The 13,411-nt window shown below is 26.7% G+C and overlaps 1 protein-coding gene across 1 annotated transcript in view; it reads right to left on the bottom strand.

Annotated features, from left to right (window-relative positions):
• Positions 1–8,763: 8,763 nt before the first annotated feature.
• LOC111635733 (relaxin receptor 1-like) overlaps positions 8,764–13,411 on the bottom strand; it is a 10,869-nt gene continuing 6,221 nt past the window's right edge. The window contains exons 8-12 of the mRNA XM_023380797.1: positions 13,050–13,121; positions 12,645–12,716; positions 9,257–10,095; positions 8,942–9,186; positions 8,764–8,877 (exon numbers count right to left, since the gene is read on the bottom strand). Of these exons, the coding sequence (XP_023236565.1) occupies positions 8,764–8,877; positions 8,942–9,186; positions 9,257–10,095; positions 12,645–12,716; positions 13,050–13,121 (1,342 nt within the window). The remainder of the gene's footprint in view (positions 8,878–8,941; positions 9,187–9,256; positions 10,096–12,644; positions 12,717–13,049; positions 13,122–13,411) is intronic.

The following is a 13,411-nucleotide window of genomic DNA, read 5'->3' on the forward strand; positions in this document are numbered from 1 at the left end:
TCTTCAGTAAAAGTCTCAACAATTTTCTGTGTATCGAGATTCATTTTACGAGTTTTTCTACTTATACAGTTGCTTATACATATAAAATATTACTATTATAGTAACGTTTATATATTTGTAATACAATCGGTGTAAATTAAAATATCCATACAAAAATACTAATTAAAATTATAAGCATGTTTATTGAATGATATTTATAATAAATAAAAAAATTCACGTCCAATNTATATACTTAATTATTATAAAATGGCAAAAAACTTAAGTTTTATAAGAAATTGTGAATGCTAATAACGAGTAAAATCGTCGCTAAGTTCGATCATACTCGAGATACGACACTTGACACCCCTCTATCTCCCCACCCCCTTGACCTTTAACCACAAAAATTTAATAGCATCAATTCCTCTAATACAGAAACCTCCCTACAAAATTTCAGAAATTTTCGACAAAAAGGTCGGGAGTTATTAAGCTTCAAAGAGGGCGAATAAAATCGTACCACATATACACACAGCAAAACCCCAATTTTTTTTGCATTTCTCGACGTTTTGCCCGTGTACATCATACTTTTCCTTTAACAATAGAGTCGTGCGGGTCATTTATATTACAGAATTTAATTAATATTTCTTTCTTTAAACTTGGACTTCTTCATTATTGATGTTTTTCGTGTTTAGAGGAAGAAATGGAGGTTTTCATTACCATTCCTCTTCCTAAAGAAGAAAACAGCGCTGAATAGTTTGAAAGTCATTCAGAAATTGAATTCATTGAATCATTAGAATCGACAATCTGTCTACAAGAATACAATCCTCTCAGCTTTATCATTATTCTAAATGCGATCATCGTAGACTGTATTGGCCCGCTTTAACAATTGAATCCCATGGCAATTTAACTACTTTGTCAACTTTTATCTGTATCAACTTTAAACGGTATATAAACACAATTTATTGCTTCACAATCATTACATAATGTAAGAAACTTACTCCATTGTCCGTTCCGATGTAAATGTCTCTCTTTGTATAAATTTTGTATGTTGTATATTCTGTCAATGCCCTGTGTAGCCGATACTGCTAAAGTAAAGTGTACACTGTTTACCCGTCTGTCTGTCCTTCCTTAATCTCTAGAACGGAATTAGATAGATGAAAATCAATACAAGATACAGAAAGCTTAGAGACAGGAGGCCCCAATTAACTATATACAAACTTCCGATTTAAATCATAAGTCACGTTTAGGGAATTCGATCCCGGTCCTTATTTCTAATCCCGGGATTTCGGGATTATACTTATTCGATCCCGGGATCCCGGGATTATTTCGGTATTGAGGGTTAATAAAAAATAAGAAAATCTTACAGAAATTAAAAATCAAAATTTAGACAAAAATCAACGTATTTTACGGTATACACCTAGTTAATTTAATCACTCTAATTAATCAGACTTACAGTCAGACTAACCAGACTTAAAATCACTGTCTTCATGTTAAATTTATTCTTTTTTAAGCATCACTGAGATCTCTTTAAACTCACATAAATTGAAAAAACCTTTATGTAACAAACTATGCAAATAAACGTTGAAAATTAACAAAAATCTCTCTTAACATCGACTAAATAGACTACTTTCATATAACAACCTAGTAAGTAGGTAGTAAAGTAAGTTTCTTAGCAAAAAGTATTTAAAAATAATATTAATCAGTCACATTTTTCTTAAATATAAAGAAAACTAATCTAATAGGAACATTCTAATTTGAATTGCGAAAATATGATCTGAGAAATAACAACGCATCCTGTGTCTCATCACCAAGTCTGCTTCTCAATTTGTTGCACATATATGCAGCTGCTGAGAAAACGCGTTTAGGTTTGATGGAAGTTGGAGGAATCGTTAGTAAATACTTATAAGCCCGTTCTAGTTATAGCTTCGAGGACACGGGGAGGTTGGAAGAAAACAGTCCGGTCGACACAGATCGGGATTGTAGGAGTAAAGGCTACAATCCCGATTGTTTCGATCATTGTAAGCATGCCTTTCTAAAAATAAACACGTTAATTTTGTAAATTCGGTCTCTGTGTGAGTCTCTCAGCATCCAGCAAACCACTACTCCCAAACGTAAAAAGACTTTCTCGCATCATCCTGACAGATCACGGGCAAGGCGGGGGTCGTAACCTTTTCACCTAAGGTCGACCCCCCTAAGCGAGAGGCGTCGGGTCTATATTAACCACACTGGCAAAACAAGATGGCTGACACATTGACAGGTAAAACGCACTGAGTAGTGCTCTCGACTGCGCCAGAAAATCGATTGGCGCCCGCGAAAATTCAAAAATACAAAAATGAAGTATATTACCAAGTAACCCAGTGAGAACTGCTTGCCTATCATTTTAGTTGAAAATACAAGAAGTTTTATTCCAAGCAAGCATCGCAAGCCCGCTAGGTTAATTTCTGCTGCTTGCTTGGAATAAAATTTCTTGTATTTTATATTAAAATGATAGGCAAGCAATTCTGTTAAAAGCACTGGCACTGAACGTTTCGCTTCATGCAGTCTATTTTGCAATTTTTTTAAAATGATGTCAATCCCGAAAATCCCGGGATTAGGAAAACTTAATCCCGAAAATTTTGGGACTGAAAAGTGGTCGGGACCCGGGATCCCGATTTTCGAGATCCCGGGATCAAATCCTCTAGTCACGTTATTTAAATTCAAAAATTTCCTTTTGAATGAATTTGAAAAGATAACCGACATGTCTCCTTTGTTAATAGGTAAAATATTATGTACAGGGACAAGAGCACCTGTCTGGCCAGTCATAGCAGTTGCTTGACTGGCCAGACAGGTGTGAACACTGTTCTGTAATTTTATGCAGTATAATAAAATCCTTTATTGTGTGTTAACTATGAATTTCTGGACATATATTTATAGGAGAATTTTTGTTTGCTGTCTTGGCAGGAATCATCACACGAAATTTGTTCCATAATTTGGAATTATCCCGTACATATAGTATGTAAATGTGCACGTTTAAATAGCGGTTTTTAAAGTATTTAATATATATTAGAGGCGTTTATCAATTAGTGTCTGGAGCAGATGCTCCTCTCTGCTTCTTCCTGGCTTTGTCTATAATTTATTTTAAAAAAATTAGTAATTAGAAAGATAAATAACAAACAATTGTTATATTTTAAGAGCTAAATATTATTAAAACAAATTTTATTTTGTTTTACAGTAAAGAGATTTTGATAATGTAAAATAAAGTTACATTTAATTAATTATTTAAATATTTATTAATATTACTTTATTTAGTTGTGATTATTTAAAATAAAACTAATAAATAATTCTTTTAAATAATTCTAAAATTTATTTGAATTATTTATATATTAAAGTTTAAATAAGGATTTTAATGAAGATTTGAGTTAAAAAAATTAATTATTTTCTTGTTAATCATTAAATCATAGATTATAATCCAATTTTTTTTTTCTTTCAGTTAATTACTTTTATCATTCATTTTAATCCTTTAAATTCAAATTGGTAATTAAAAATATTTGCTATAAAATTAAGAAAAAATATAGATTTTATGTAAAAATTAAAGTTTGAAATAATAAAGCTAGTTATTTATTAAATAAATTCTTTATTTTATTATTATTAGTTTTAATGATGATGGTAATTATACAAGAACGGTTCAATTTACCAATTCAAACCTTGTTCACGCAGGGAAAATAACGAATATTTAAAAAAATTTAATGAGAAAATACCTTTCTCCAGATTTAAGTGTCAAGAACATGCACAAAACCTTCAAAATATTCAAATGTCAATGCCACATATGAAACAAACGGAAAACAAAACCATGTGAGACTGTGCATAAGTTGCGCGAGTGCAGAGTAGAAGAATTCTACTCTACAATGCATGTAATAAAGAAGGAAGAAAATGATGAAAACGCTGTTATTCTTGTCTTTGATTTCCAAAAGAATTTGTCTTTGCCCCATTTAACATTAGGGAAAGTCTATTAAGGATAAGTAAGGTACATGCAAATAGTATTTGACATACATAACCTTAATATAGAAGAAGCTATATTGTTTCACATTTTGCGAGAATGATTAGCCAAAAGATGCAGATACAATTTGCTCATGTTTATACTATTATTTTACTAACTGTATCCCAGAAACTGTGACAAAAGTTTACCTATTTGCTGACAACTGCGTTGGACAAACCAAAAAATCTGCGAACTTTTCACTTTTATTTATTTATTTGTTAGTATTATATTATTCGTTTTATTTTTTAAATTTATATTTTACTTTTTCTTGAATTTATTAACATTATTAGCCTAATTAAGATGCTATCCTACATAATAGAGCTAACAATTGAAATTTAATAAACAATAAAACAATTTGTAATTAAATATAGTTAATCACAGAATAGTGTTATAATTAAAAAGTTTCTTCTTTATCCTATAAACTTAATTCCATAATATAGAGATTCTCTTGGACTATCTTTTATTTCTATCTGAGGATTGTCACTAGTAAGAGAAATCCAATATTCTCTAGAGTCTTGTTACTACTAACTCCTGAATGTGCTTTGTTTGAGGAAATATTGTTTATCAATCACATTTTGTTAGTATTGTAAGCTATGAGAATTTTTATTGATTTCGTTCTAAATTGATAATTCTCTTGGGAACGACTAAAGAATTCTTTTCGATCCATTTTCGTATTTTTCATTACATTTTGATAAATTGATGTATTTTATTTCGGGTGTTCATTAGATTCGATTGTGCATTATAATAGAGAAACACAGTATTTAAATATAAGAGAATATAGTTAGCAATTATATAGTGAGCTTATATAAAAGTCGTGTTAAATATTGATATAAATTCGTTACAAAATTTAATACTGCGTTATTCCTATCTAATATATAAATGAGGATGTTTGTTTGTTTGTTCTCTATACACTCCTAAGCCGTTCGACCAATTGCTATGAAACTCGGCGGTTACGTGTACATACTTCTAACTTAGATAATGTTACCCACCCCTCAAGATATTTATTTAATTTCCGTAAATAAATTAATTTTTATCTACTGATTTACACGTAGTGCTATCTATTGACAAAAAAATTAACTAGATGTGATACTTACAAAAACAATGTATATTTTTTTAAAAAATGTATATTACATTCACTTAATTACTGTGACAGCTAGTACATGCCACTCGGATTTTTTCGTTTCTGAACGATACTCTCTTAATAAGTGCCGAATGGATAAAACAAACGAACACTTTATTATCACATAAAAGCAATTATTCTCGTATTTTTACAAGATTTTTTTTTATTTAAACAAGTTTTATATGAAGTCTTTCAGACTTTAAGATTAGGAACTTCCATCACATGCAGAGCCTTCACAACCTGTCTAACACGGATCACTTTTCAAATATTAATAGTAGACCAGTATTAACGACAACTTGTGGTTGAATTACTTCAATTCCTTTCCGCAACGGTCCGTTCTTTTTATCGGACCGAGGGATGGTGGCATTCGAATAGGAAAATTACATAATACTAGGTTACCAAAATCAAATACTATAATATAATACAATATAAAGGTTAGAAATACGAAAGAATCTAATAATCTTAATGTTTGTTGTTATATTTTGTCGGGCTCATCTGCTAGTGGTTGATATTTTAAAGAGGTGTAGAAAATCAATAGGTAGTATTGATTTTATTTTTAGAAATATATATCAAAAGTTTTAAAATATATTCATAATTACTTTTTATTTTATTTATTTTTTGAATAATTTTGTTAAGAGTAATCAATTAAATAAAAGAATAATTTAATAGCTTTTAAATCATACACTTATTCTTTGTTTATCATTTCTACAAAAGAGTTTATGTAAACAGCAATGCGTTACGAATGATTAATATAATATAAATAATGTATTATATATAGTTATAATAGATCACGTTATATCTTCATGTTTACAAAGAGAGAAAGAATCTCTGAAACAAATAGTATTGAATATATAAAAGTTATATTTTTAAAATAAGTTATTTCACGAATTGAATTCGGAGAAATATTTCCCTTTCTTTACTCTCTGACGTCTCAAATTGCTTGATCTATGGTCTGATTAGCTTGTAGACCCTTTATACACAATTGATTTTTAAAAATCGCACTTAACTATGCTAGTCTCTTGGTTTTGTAAGTGTATTTACTAGCTTAGCTGTCGTTTCATTTAAGTTATAATTAATTAACTGTAAACACAACATGTTAAAGATTTTTAAGAATAGATTTACAAGTTTCAAAATCAAATGATGTATATAAAGTTTCTTTGTGTATCCATTTTTAATAACATTTAGCTTTTTATAATCGATAACAATAAGCGGATTCTATTGTAAAGTTATAATTGAAATTTCTAATTATATATATATCTGAAATTATTGATTTAAATTATAGTAAACTCTCATTTCAAATAACATAATTTTAAATTGTATCGTACTTAAAACTAGACATAATAATTATAAATAAATTTTACTTGTCTTGTATTTGTTAAATGTCAATATTGTTCTGTGTGTAAATATTGAATATTTTGATAATTTTAATATATTGTTAATTAAGATACTACTTAGTATCTCTCCGATATCATAAAATTACCAAAAACCTAACAATACTTTTTGTTTCATATTCACAAAACACGTCATATTGTTTATGGCATTTACGATAATTGTCAAGGAGTGATCACCATCTTCCCTTGTATATAGACTTACGAGAGGTGTTAGATATCGTAGTATTTACGAGACTTTTTACATATAGTAACCTACAGTGTGCTTTATGAATACGAGACTTCGTATCTGGCAGCAGAGAGAATTCATAGTAACTTAACAATATATCAGCTGTTCGTGAATCCTGCCCTTGACTAACAAAAACTTTTTTACTGTAGAAATACAAATTATACCCATAAACAAAGTTAAAATTTTACTATTATAACCTAAATTAATTTTTTTCGCTTTTCTTCAGTAAAAGTCTCAACAATTTTCTGTGTATCGAGATTCATTTTACGAGTTTTTCTACTTATACAGTTGCTTATACATATAAAATATTACTATTATAGTAACGTTTATATATTTGTAATACAATCGGTGTAAATTAAAATATCCATACAAAAATACTAATTAAAATTATAAGCATGTTTATTGAATGATATTTATAATAAATAAAAAAATTCACGTCCAATAAATCATACTTCAATTGAGCATTATAAAATATCAAAATAATAAATTCACTTATATTTTTATTTATTTTGAGAAAAATAATTGTATTAAATACTTTATATCTTTTATAAGTTATATATTTTCATATTGTTATAGTACACTTCAATTTCATTATCCATATATATCATATATATCAAAATATATCTTCAAATACAATACATCTACAAATAAATATAAAAATAAAAATTACAATTGAAATAATAAATAAATTTTTATAAAAAACAAACAATAATAAATTCCATCAATTTATATACAAAATTATTTAACATTTATTACAATAGAAACATTTGGAAACAATTTACATATAGACATACAGATCGTCCTTTAAGATATATAATATTTTCCATTATTAATCATTTATATCGTTGTTATAAACTCAACCATAGCATATAAAACGTATTCATTGGTATATAACACATCAATTATATATTATTTACATATATCTTGAACAAATATTAATAATCATAGTATATTTTTAAAAATATTTTATACATGTTTTTAACATAGAAATAATACAATTATCTCAAATTTAAATCATTATTAAACTTAAAAATATTTATCTACTCTAAGTATTATATATTCTGTATATAATTATAAAACATATTCTAAAGATTATATGTGAGAAATTATATGAGTATTATGTCTACTTTAACAAATATGTATATATAGGCCTATATATTATAAAATAGACTTTATATTAGCAATAGACAATGGACACACTTCAAGTAACGACTGACTGTATGTATATAATATACAAGTAACGAATATATAATGAAACATTTGACAATTATGATTTAAATGTGACATAATTACTAAATTAAAAATAAAATTTTAGTTATTTTTTTTATACCAAAAAACATTAATGAAATACGGACGGATTATTTTAATGAAAAGTTTCCTTGTTCTTATATTATAAATTAATTTTTTTTTTTAGATTTATTACTTATTCCATATTCCAATATAAATTTTATAATTAACGCTATTAAAATTATATTTCTTTCGGCATTTATAAAGTGATTCAAAAGTCACGTTACCCGTATGAAACTGTTAATTAAAAGTTGTCATAAATAAATAAATTATACAATATAATCCATTTATTATCATTTCATAATGCAAAAAAATGAATTCTCTATATTATCTAAATATGGTATTATTATTTAAAATGATCTGCAGTAATGCAAGCTTAGATTTATTCACTATACTTGCAGACACTGCATAGTATTGCGCCTATAATATGAGCAATTTCAATAAATTCTTCATAAGTGACTTAAATCAGTTAGTCTTTATTCTCCCGCAAATAAAAATTTATTTATATTAATCTCAGCGACTTCTGGATTATTTATATACCAGAGGCAGTCTAAAGCATTGTTTAAGCAATTTATCTCAATTAAATATAGGGGTTTAAAAGTATTAGAAACGTTAAGTAATGCATTGCATAAGGTAATTTAGAGTGGCAGATAGGGAGTTTAGACAATTAGAAATAAAATTCATTTAATTTTTGAGATTTAAAACTTTTATGACAAGAATTTCAATATACTTTTTGGTTTATTTGTCTTTAAAAATAATTATTTCTTTGATAATGAACTCGCTGTGGTGAGTACCAACTGTTACGAACTGGAATTCTACTGTTAGAAGATAACAACGAAGATTGTCGTACACTGGAATCAACCTGTAAAAACAAACCAATTATTATTTAATAAAGTAAAAATAATGATATTATTTTAGTTACTTACTTCATGTGGTGTTCTTTTAATAGAAACTTTATGAGCTTTAACATTTAATATAGAAGAAAGAGAAATAGCTGATGTATCTGTTGCTACTGATAATGAAGGTGAAGGTCTCCAATTAATAACAAATTTTGCAATGTGTTGTTTAAATAATTTAGTTGTAAGCGTATACAGAACAGGATTTAATGCAGAATTTATAGGAAGTAAAAACACTGCAACCCAAGCATATAATTCTTCATTTATCTGTATTCCTACAATTTAATTTAAAATTTTAATACTTATATATGTTTATAATAATTTATTTATTAAAAATAATCTCACCTCCAACAGCTAAAAATTTAATGAATATCACAGGTACCCAACAAATCATGTCGGTGCCAACTATGAAAGCAAATCTCTTTGCAATTGTTCTCTCATATTGTTGTTGTGACGATCTCACGCCCATGCTTGATCTTTGGATAGCAGCAAACATTCTCACATATGAGAATAAAATAAATAAAAATGCCAAAGTATTTATACCGCAAAATACAAATAATGAATACTCCCAAGCCGCAGCAAAAGGATCGTGTATATGTAAAGGTAAACAAACTCCATTATTACCATAAAACTCGTTGCCAAAATAACCTAAATCAAATATAGGTAAAATAGAAATGATAGAAGCTACAATCCAAATAATGCTACTACAAATGAATGAAAATTTTACAGTTCTTCTTTTAAGACTTAATGGATATAATATGGACAGATAACGATCAATAGTAATTACAGTCAACATAAACACAGAAGCTTCACTACTTAAAGTGCTCAAAATTCCACAAAAATTACATTTCCAACTATGTCTCCAATGTTTGTCGTGATTGACATAATCGCCTCTAAATGCCATATCATGACCCGCTATCATAAATAAATAAATTCCCATAAGAAAATCTGCTACTGCTAAATTCTTTATATATATGGAATGGACTTCATTCGTTTCTTTAACTAAATGTCTTCCTACAAGAACGAGTAAATTGCCTAAACATGCCAAAAATGCAACTATCCATACACTTATTCTCAATATTAGACTATCCAGTAAGTGTGTAACACTACTTATTCCATCTCCTCTTGGCTCACAGACTCTGATATGAAGGGCGTAAGAACACATTCTGAAATCTTGAAAATATCTGTCAAAATGAAATTAAGAGATTATATTTTAAATTAATGATATATAATTAATATAAAAACATATATATATAAGAAAACTGATATCTTAAACATAATAATAAAACTTTAAATAAAAAGGCATTATGATTGATTTATCTGTTTAAGAATATTCTTTAAAATACGTAGTTAAACTTTTAATTTATTTCCTTTCAAAAGAGATAAGACGATGAAGTATAAAAGCATGAAAACTTAATTTTGAAATAAAGTTGGACTTTAGAAAAGTCCAACTTAAATGACAATAGTTGAGGAGGAAGGAATGAAAAGAAATGTCTTGTTTTTTTCTTCAACGGTACAAAACCTAATGATCCAAAGATAATTCAGTTGCTGATTTCATCTCTCTTAAATGATGTGGGATGACTTATCATAAAGATATTCATCTTAATGGCTTCGAAAGAGGAACACTTTTTGAATTAAAACTTTAAAGAAATGTTTATGACCAATAACTCTTCATAAAATTGAATATATATATATATATATATATATATTGACTCTGTTTATAAAGTTTAAAATTTAATAAAATATCCATAGAAATTTTTAAAACTTACAAAATTTATTTTAAAAATTTACACTGTTGTAAGGAATTTTCTGTTCAGTATAAGTTAAGAATTAAAGTATAATTTTAATGAATATATTTCAAAATTATACTTTAATAATTCAGAAAAAAGTAGGATATTTTACTTAAAATCCAACAAAGAATTTTTACATTTTTTCAGTATATTTAAAGCATGCAAACACATCTAAATGAATACAATATGTGGTTTAATATTACCATAGCATGTACTGTACTCAAAGTGAAAAAACTCATAAATACTCAAATAAAGTAAAAGAAAAGTATATTGCAATCGTATTAAGACTTTAAAATAAAATAATGTAAATTGAAAATACAGTTCTATATATATATATATATATTTCTTCTTCTTTCAACTAATTTATATAATAGTTATCTCACATGTTTTTATTATGGACAAATAGTAAAAGTTATGTAAAAATATCAATAAATAACTCTTCAAAAATACAATTTTAATAATTTCAATACTCTTGACTGAAATATTGATATTATTATGAAGAATTTTTCGATAAAATTTCGTAATTTTGGAAAATTTTGAAGACACTTTAGATATAATTGAATCTATCTGTCTACAACACCGATTGAAAAGGCGTTGTCTGTACTTAGAGGTATTCATAGTATTTGAACTATTTTTATCAAGGGAATATTCGATATATAGAATACTCAAATACGTTTTAGTATTCGAGTATTCGCAGATAATATTCGTCCATCTCTACTTTATAGAGAAGTGAAAAACGTCTCAATGATTTTTTCACTTTTCTGATTTTCCTGCATATATTAGTAAAAATAGTATCAAGTGTTAACCATTAGATAAGAAAAGCTGCTTAGGATCTATTTCAGTTTATCGTTAGGAAATCTTTACTTTAATTTCTATGAATATTGATAATGACAGAAAATCATTAAATCTCTTTAATTATGGTATTTAAAGTATCCCTATTCAACGCTGTATATACAGGTATTTAGTAATCCAAATGCAACAAAATAAGATGTAGTGACATTTCAGAACACGCAGAAGATATTTCCGTACCAAATGTAGTACCAAATTTACCATTATGACACTTTTGAGCGCTGCAAGCCGTGTGATCTTCGAGAACCAGCGATGGGCAGGTGATTAAATCCTCCATAGTTTAGCAAAACACAAGCATCTTTCAATGTTAAGGCCTTTTTATCTCTACTATTTTTATGGCATTTAATTTTTACACTAGTTTAAAGTAATAGCCTATATGTTGACTTAAAGACAGAGCTGTAATATAGAGAAACTATCCGTAGATTTCCGAAATTAAGGTGAGCATTTTGATACCATGATGAAATCGGGAGAAGTTGAACGAGAGATGGTTATAAAAGAGGAAAAAGTAACATCAAAAATACACTAAAAAACAGTTTATTTCTTTAAAATTGTTTGAAGTTATCGTATAAATTATAAAAATCAAAATTAAAGTTAAAGGGGAGCATGTTCCATTAACCAGGAATATATAATTCATTTTACTCTGTATTATATCACTATATCATAATATCGATATACAGGCAAATTCCAAAGACTTTTAAAGAATAAGTCTGTATTTACAGTTTCTAAATGTAACGCTGTATTTGACTGTTTCGGCTAAAATATGGCTGCCAAAGTGGTATTAAATATTCTTCCTCTATATTCAAGCTCTTTATGTCATCTTAATCGTGTGATTTTTTGGTCGTAGAAACACTTAAAAGTATTGTTTATCACGGTCATGTTTCAAATTTGGTAGCCTTAAAAGATATCACATTGCATGTGAGAAGAATCGCATGGAAACGGATACAATCGGATGTTAAACACATTGTTTTTTTTTCAGGTTTACATCTTCAAAATTGAGATCACATTGAGAATTTAACTAAAATTTGTTTGTAGTAAATAAAATTTTCTCTTATAAAAAGTTTTATTTGAAAATCTTTAATAAAAATATAACTTACATGTGTGTCAATGAAGTTAATGGAATAAACGTATCAGAATGAAGATCCTTCAGTTTATTTTTCTTTAAATTCCTAAATGAAAATAGATATTGAGTGTAAATCTGAAATTTTTTTTATGTTTTCAAAACAAAAATGTTAATTAATTTATAACTTAACATAAAAAGAATATAATTAACAACTAAACACAGACATAAAAAACAGCTTTATTTTCCATTAATTAGATAAAATATTAATTAAAAATATCATTTTACAACGTTTTCATTAAAAATTTTATAGATTCGATGTTAATATTAATTCTATTTATACCGTAATTAAAATTATGTTTGTAGGCTAAATAATAGGCTATTTGTGTGGCATTTCCTATTATATGTGTGTATCAATAAATAAAAGTTTTAATTGACTTACAATGTTTGCAAATTGATGAGTTGACTGAAAGTATTCCGTTTTATACTTATCAAATTATTGTTTTCCAAATCTCTAAAAATATAAAATATAAAATATAAAATTATTAATTAAATAAACATTTAATTACTTTAGCTTAAAACAATCCAAAACAATATTTTTTTATATAAATTTTCTTTTAAAAATATATTATAAAAATGAACATTTTAATTAAGTTAATTAACTTAATAAAATTATTTCAAAATTTCAGTGACCACAGGGTAAAATTACTTTAATATATATATAAAATAATTGACTTTTAAATTCAATTTTTATGCTATATTAAATATATATATATATATATATATATCTTGTACTTAAAATTC

The sequence above is a fragment of the Centruroides sculpturatus genome, unplaced genomic scaffold, assembly GCF_000671375.1.
Source record: "Centruroides sculpturatus isolate CEXI.00-Female unplaced genomic scaffold, Cexi_2.0 scaffold879, whole genome shotgun sequence".
NCBI classification, from domain to species: domain Eukaryota; kingdom Metazoa; phylum Arthropoda; class Arachnida; order Scorpiones; family Buthidae; genus Centruroides; species Centruroides sculpturatus.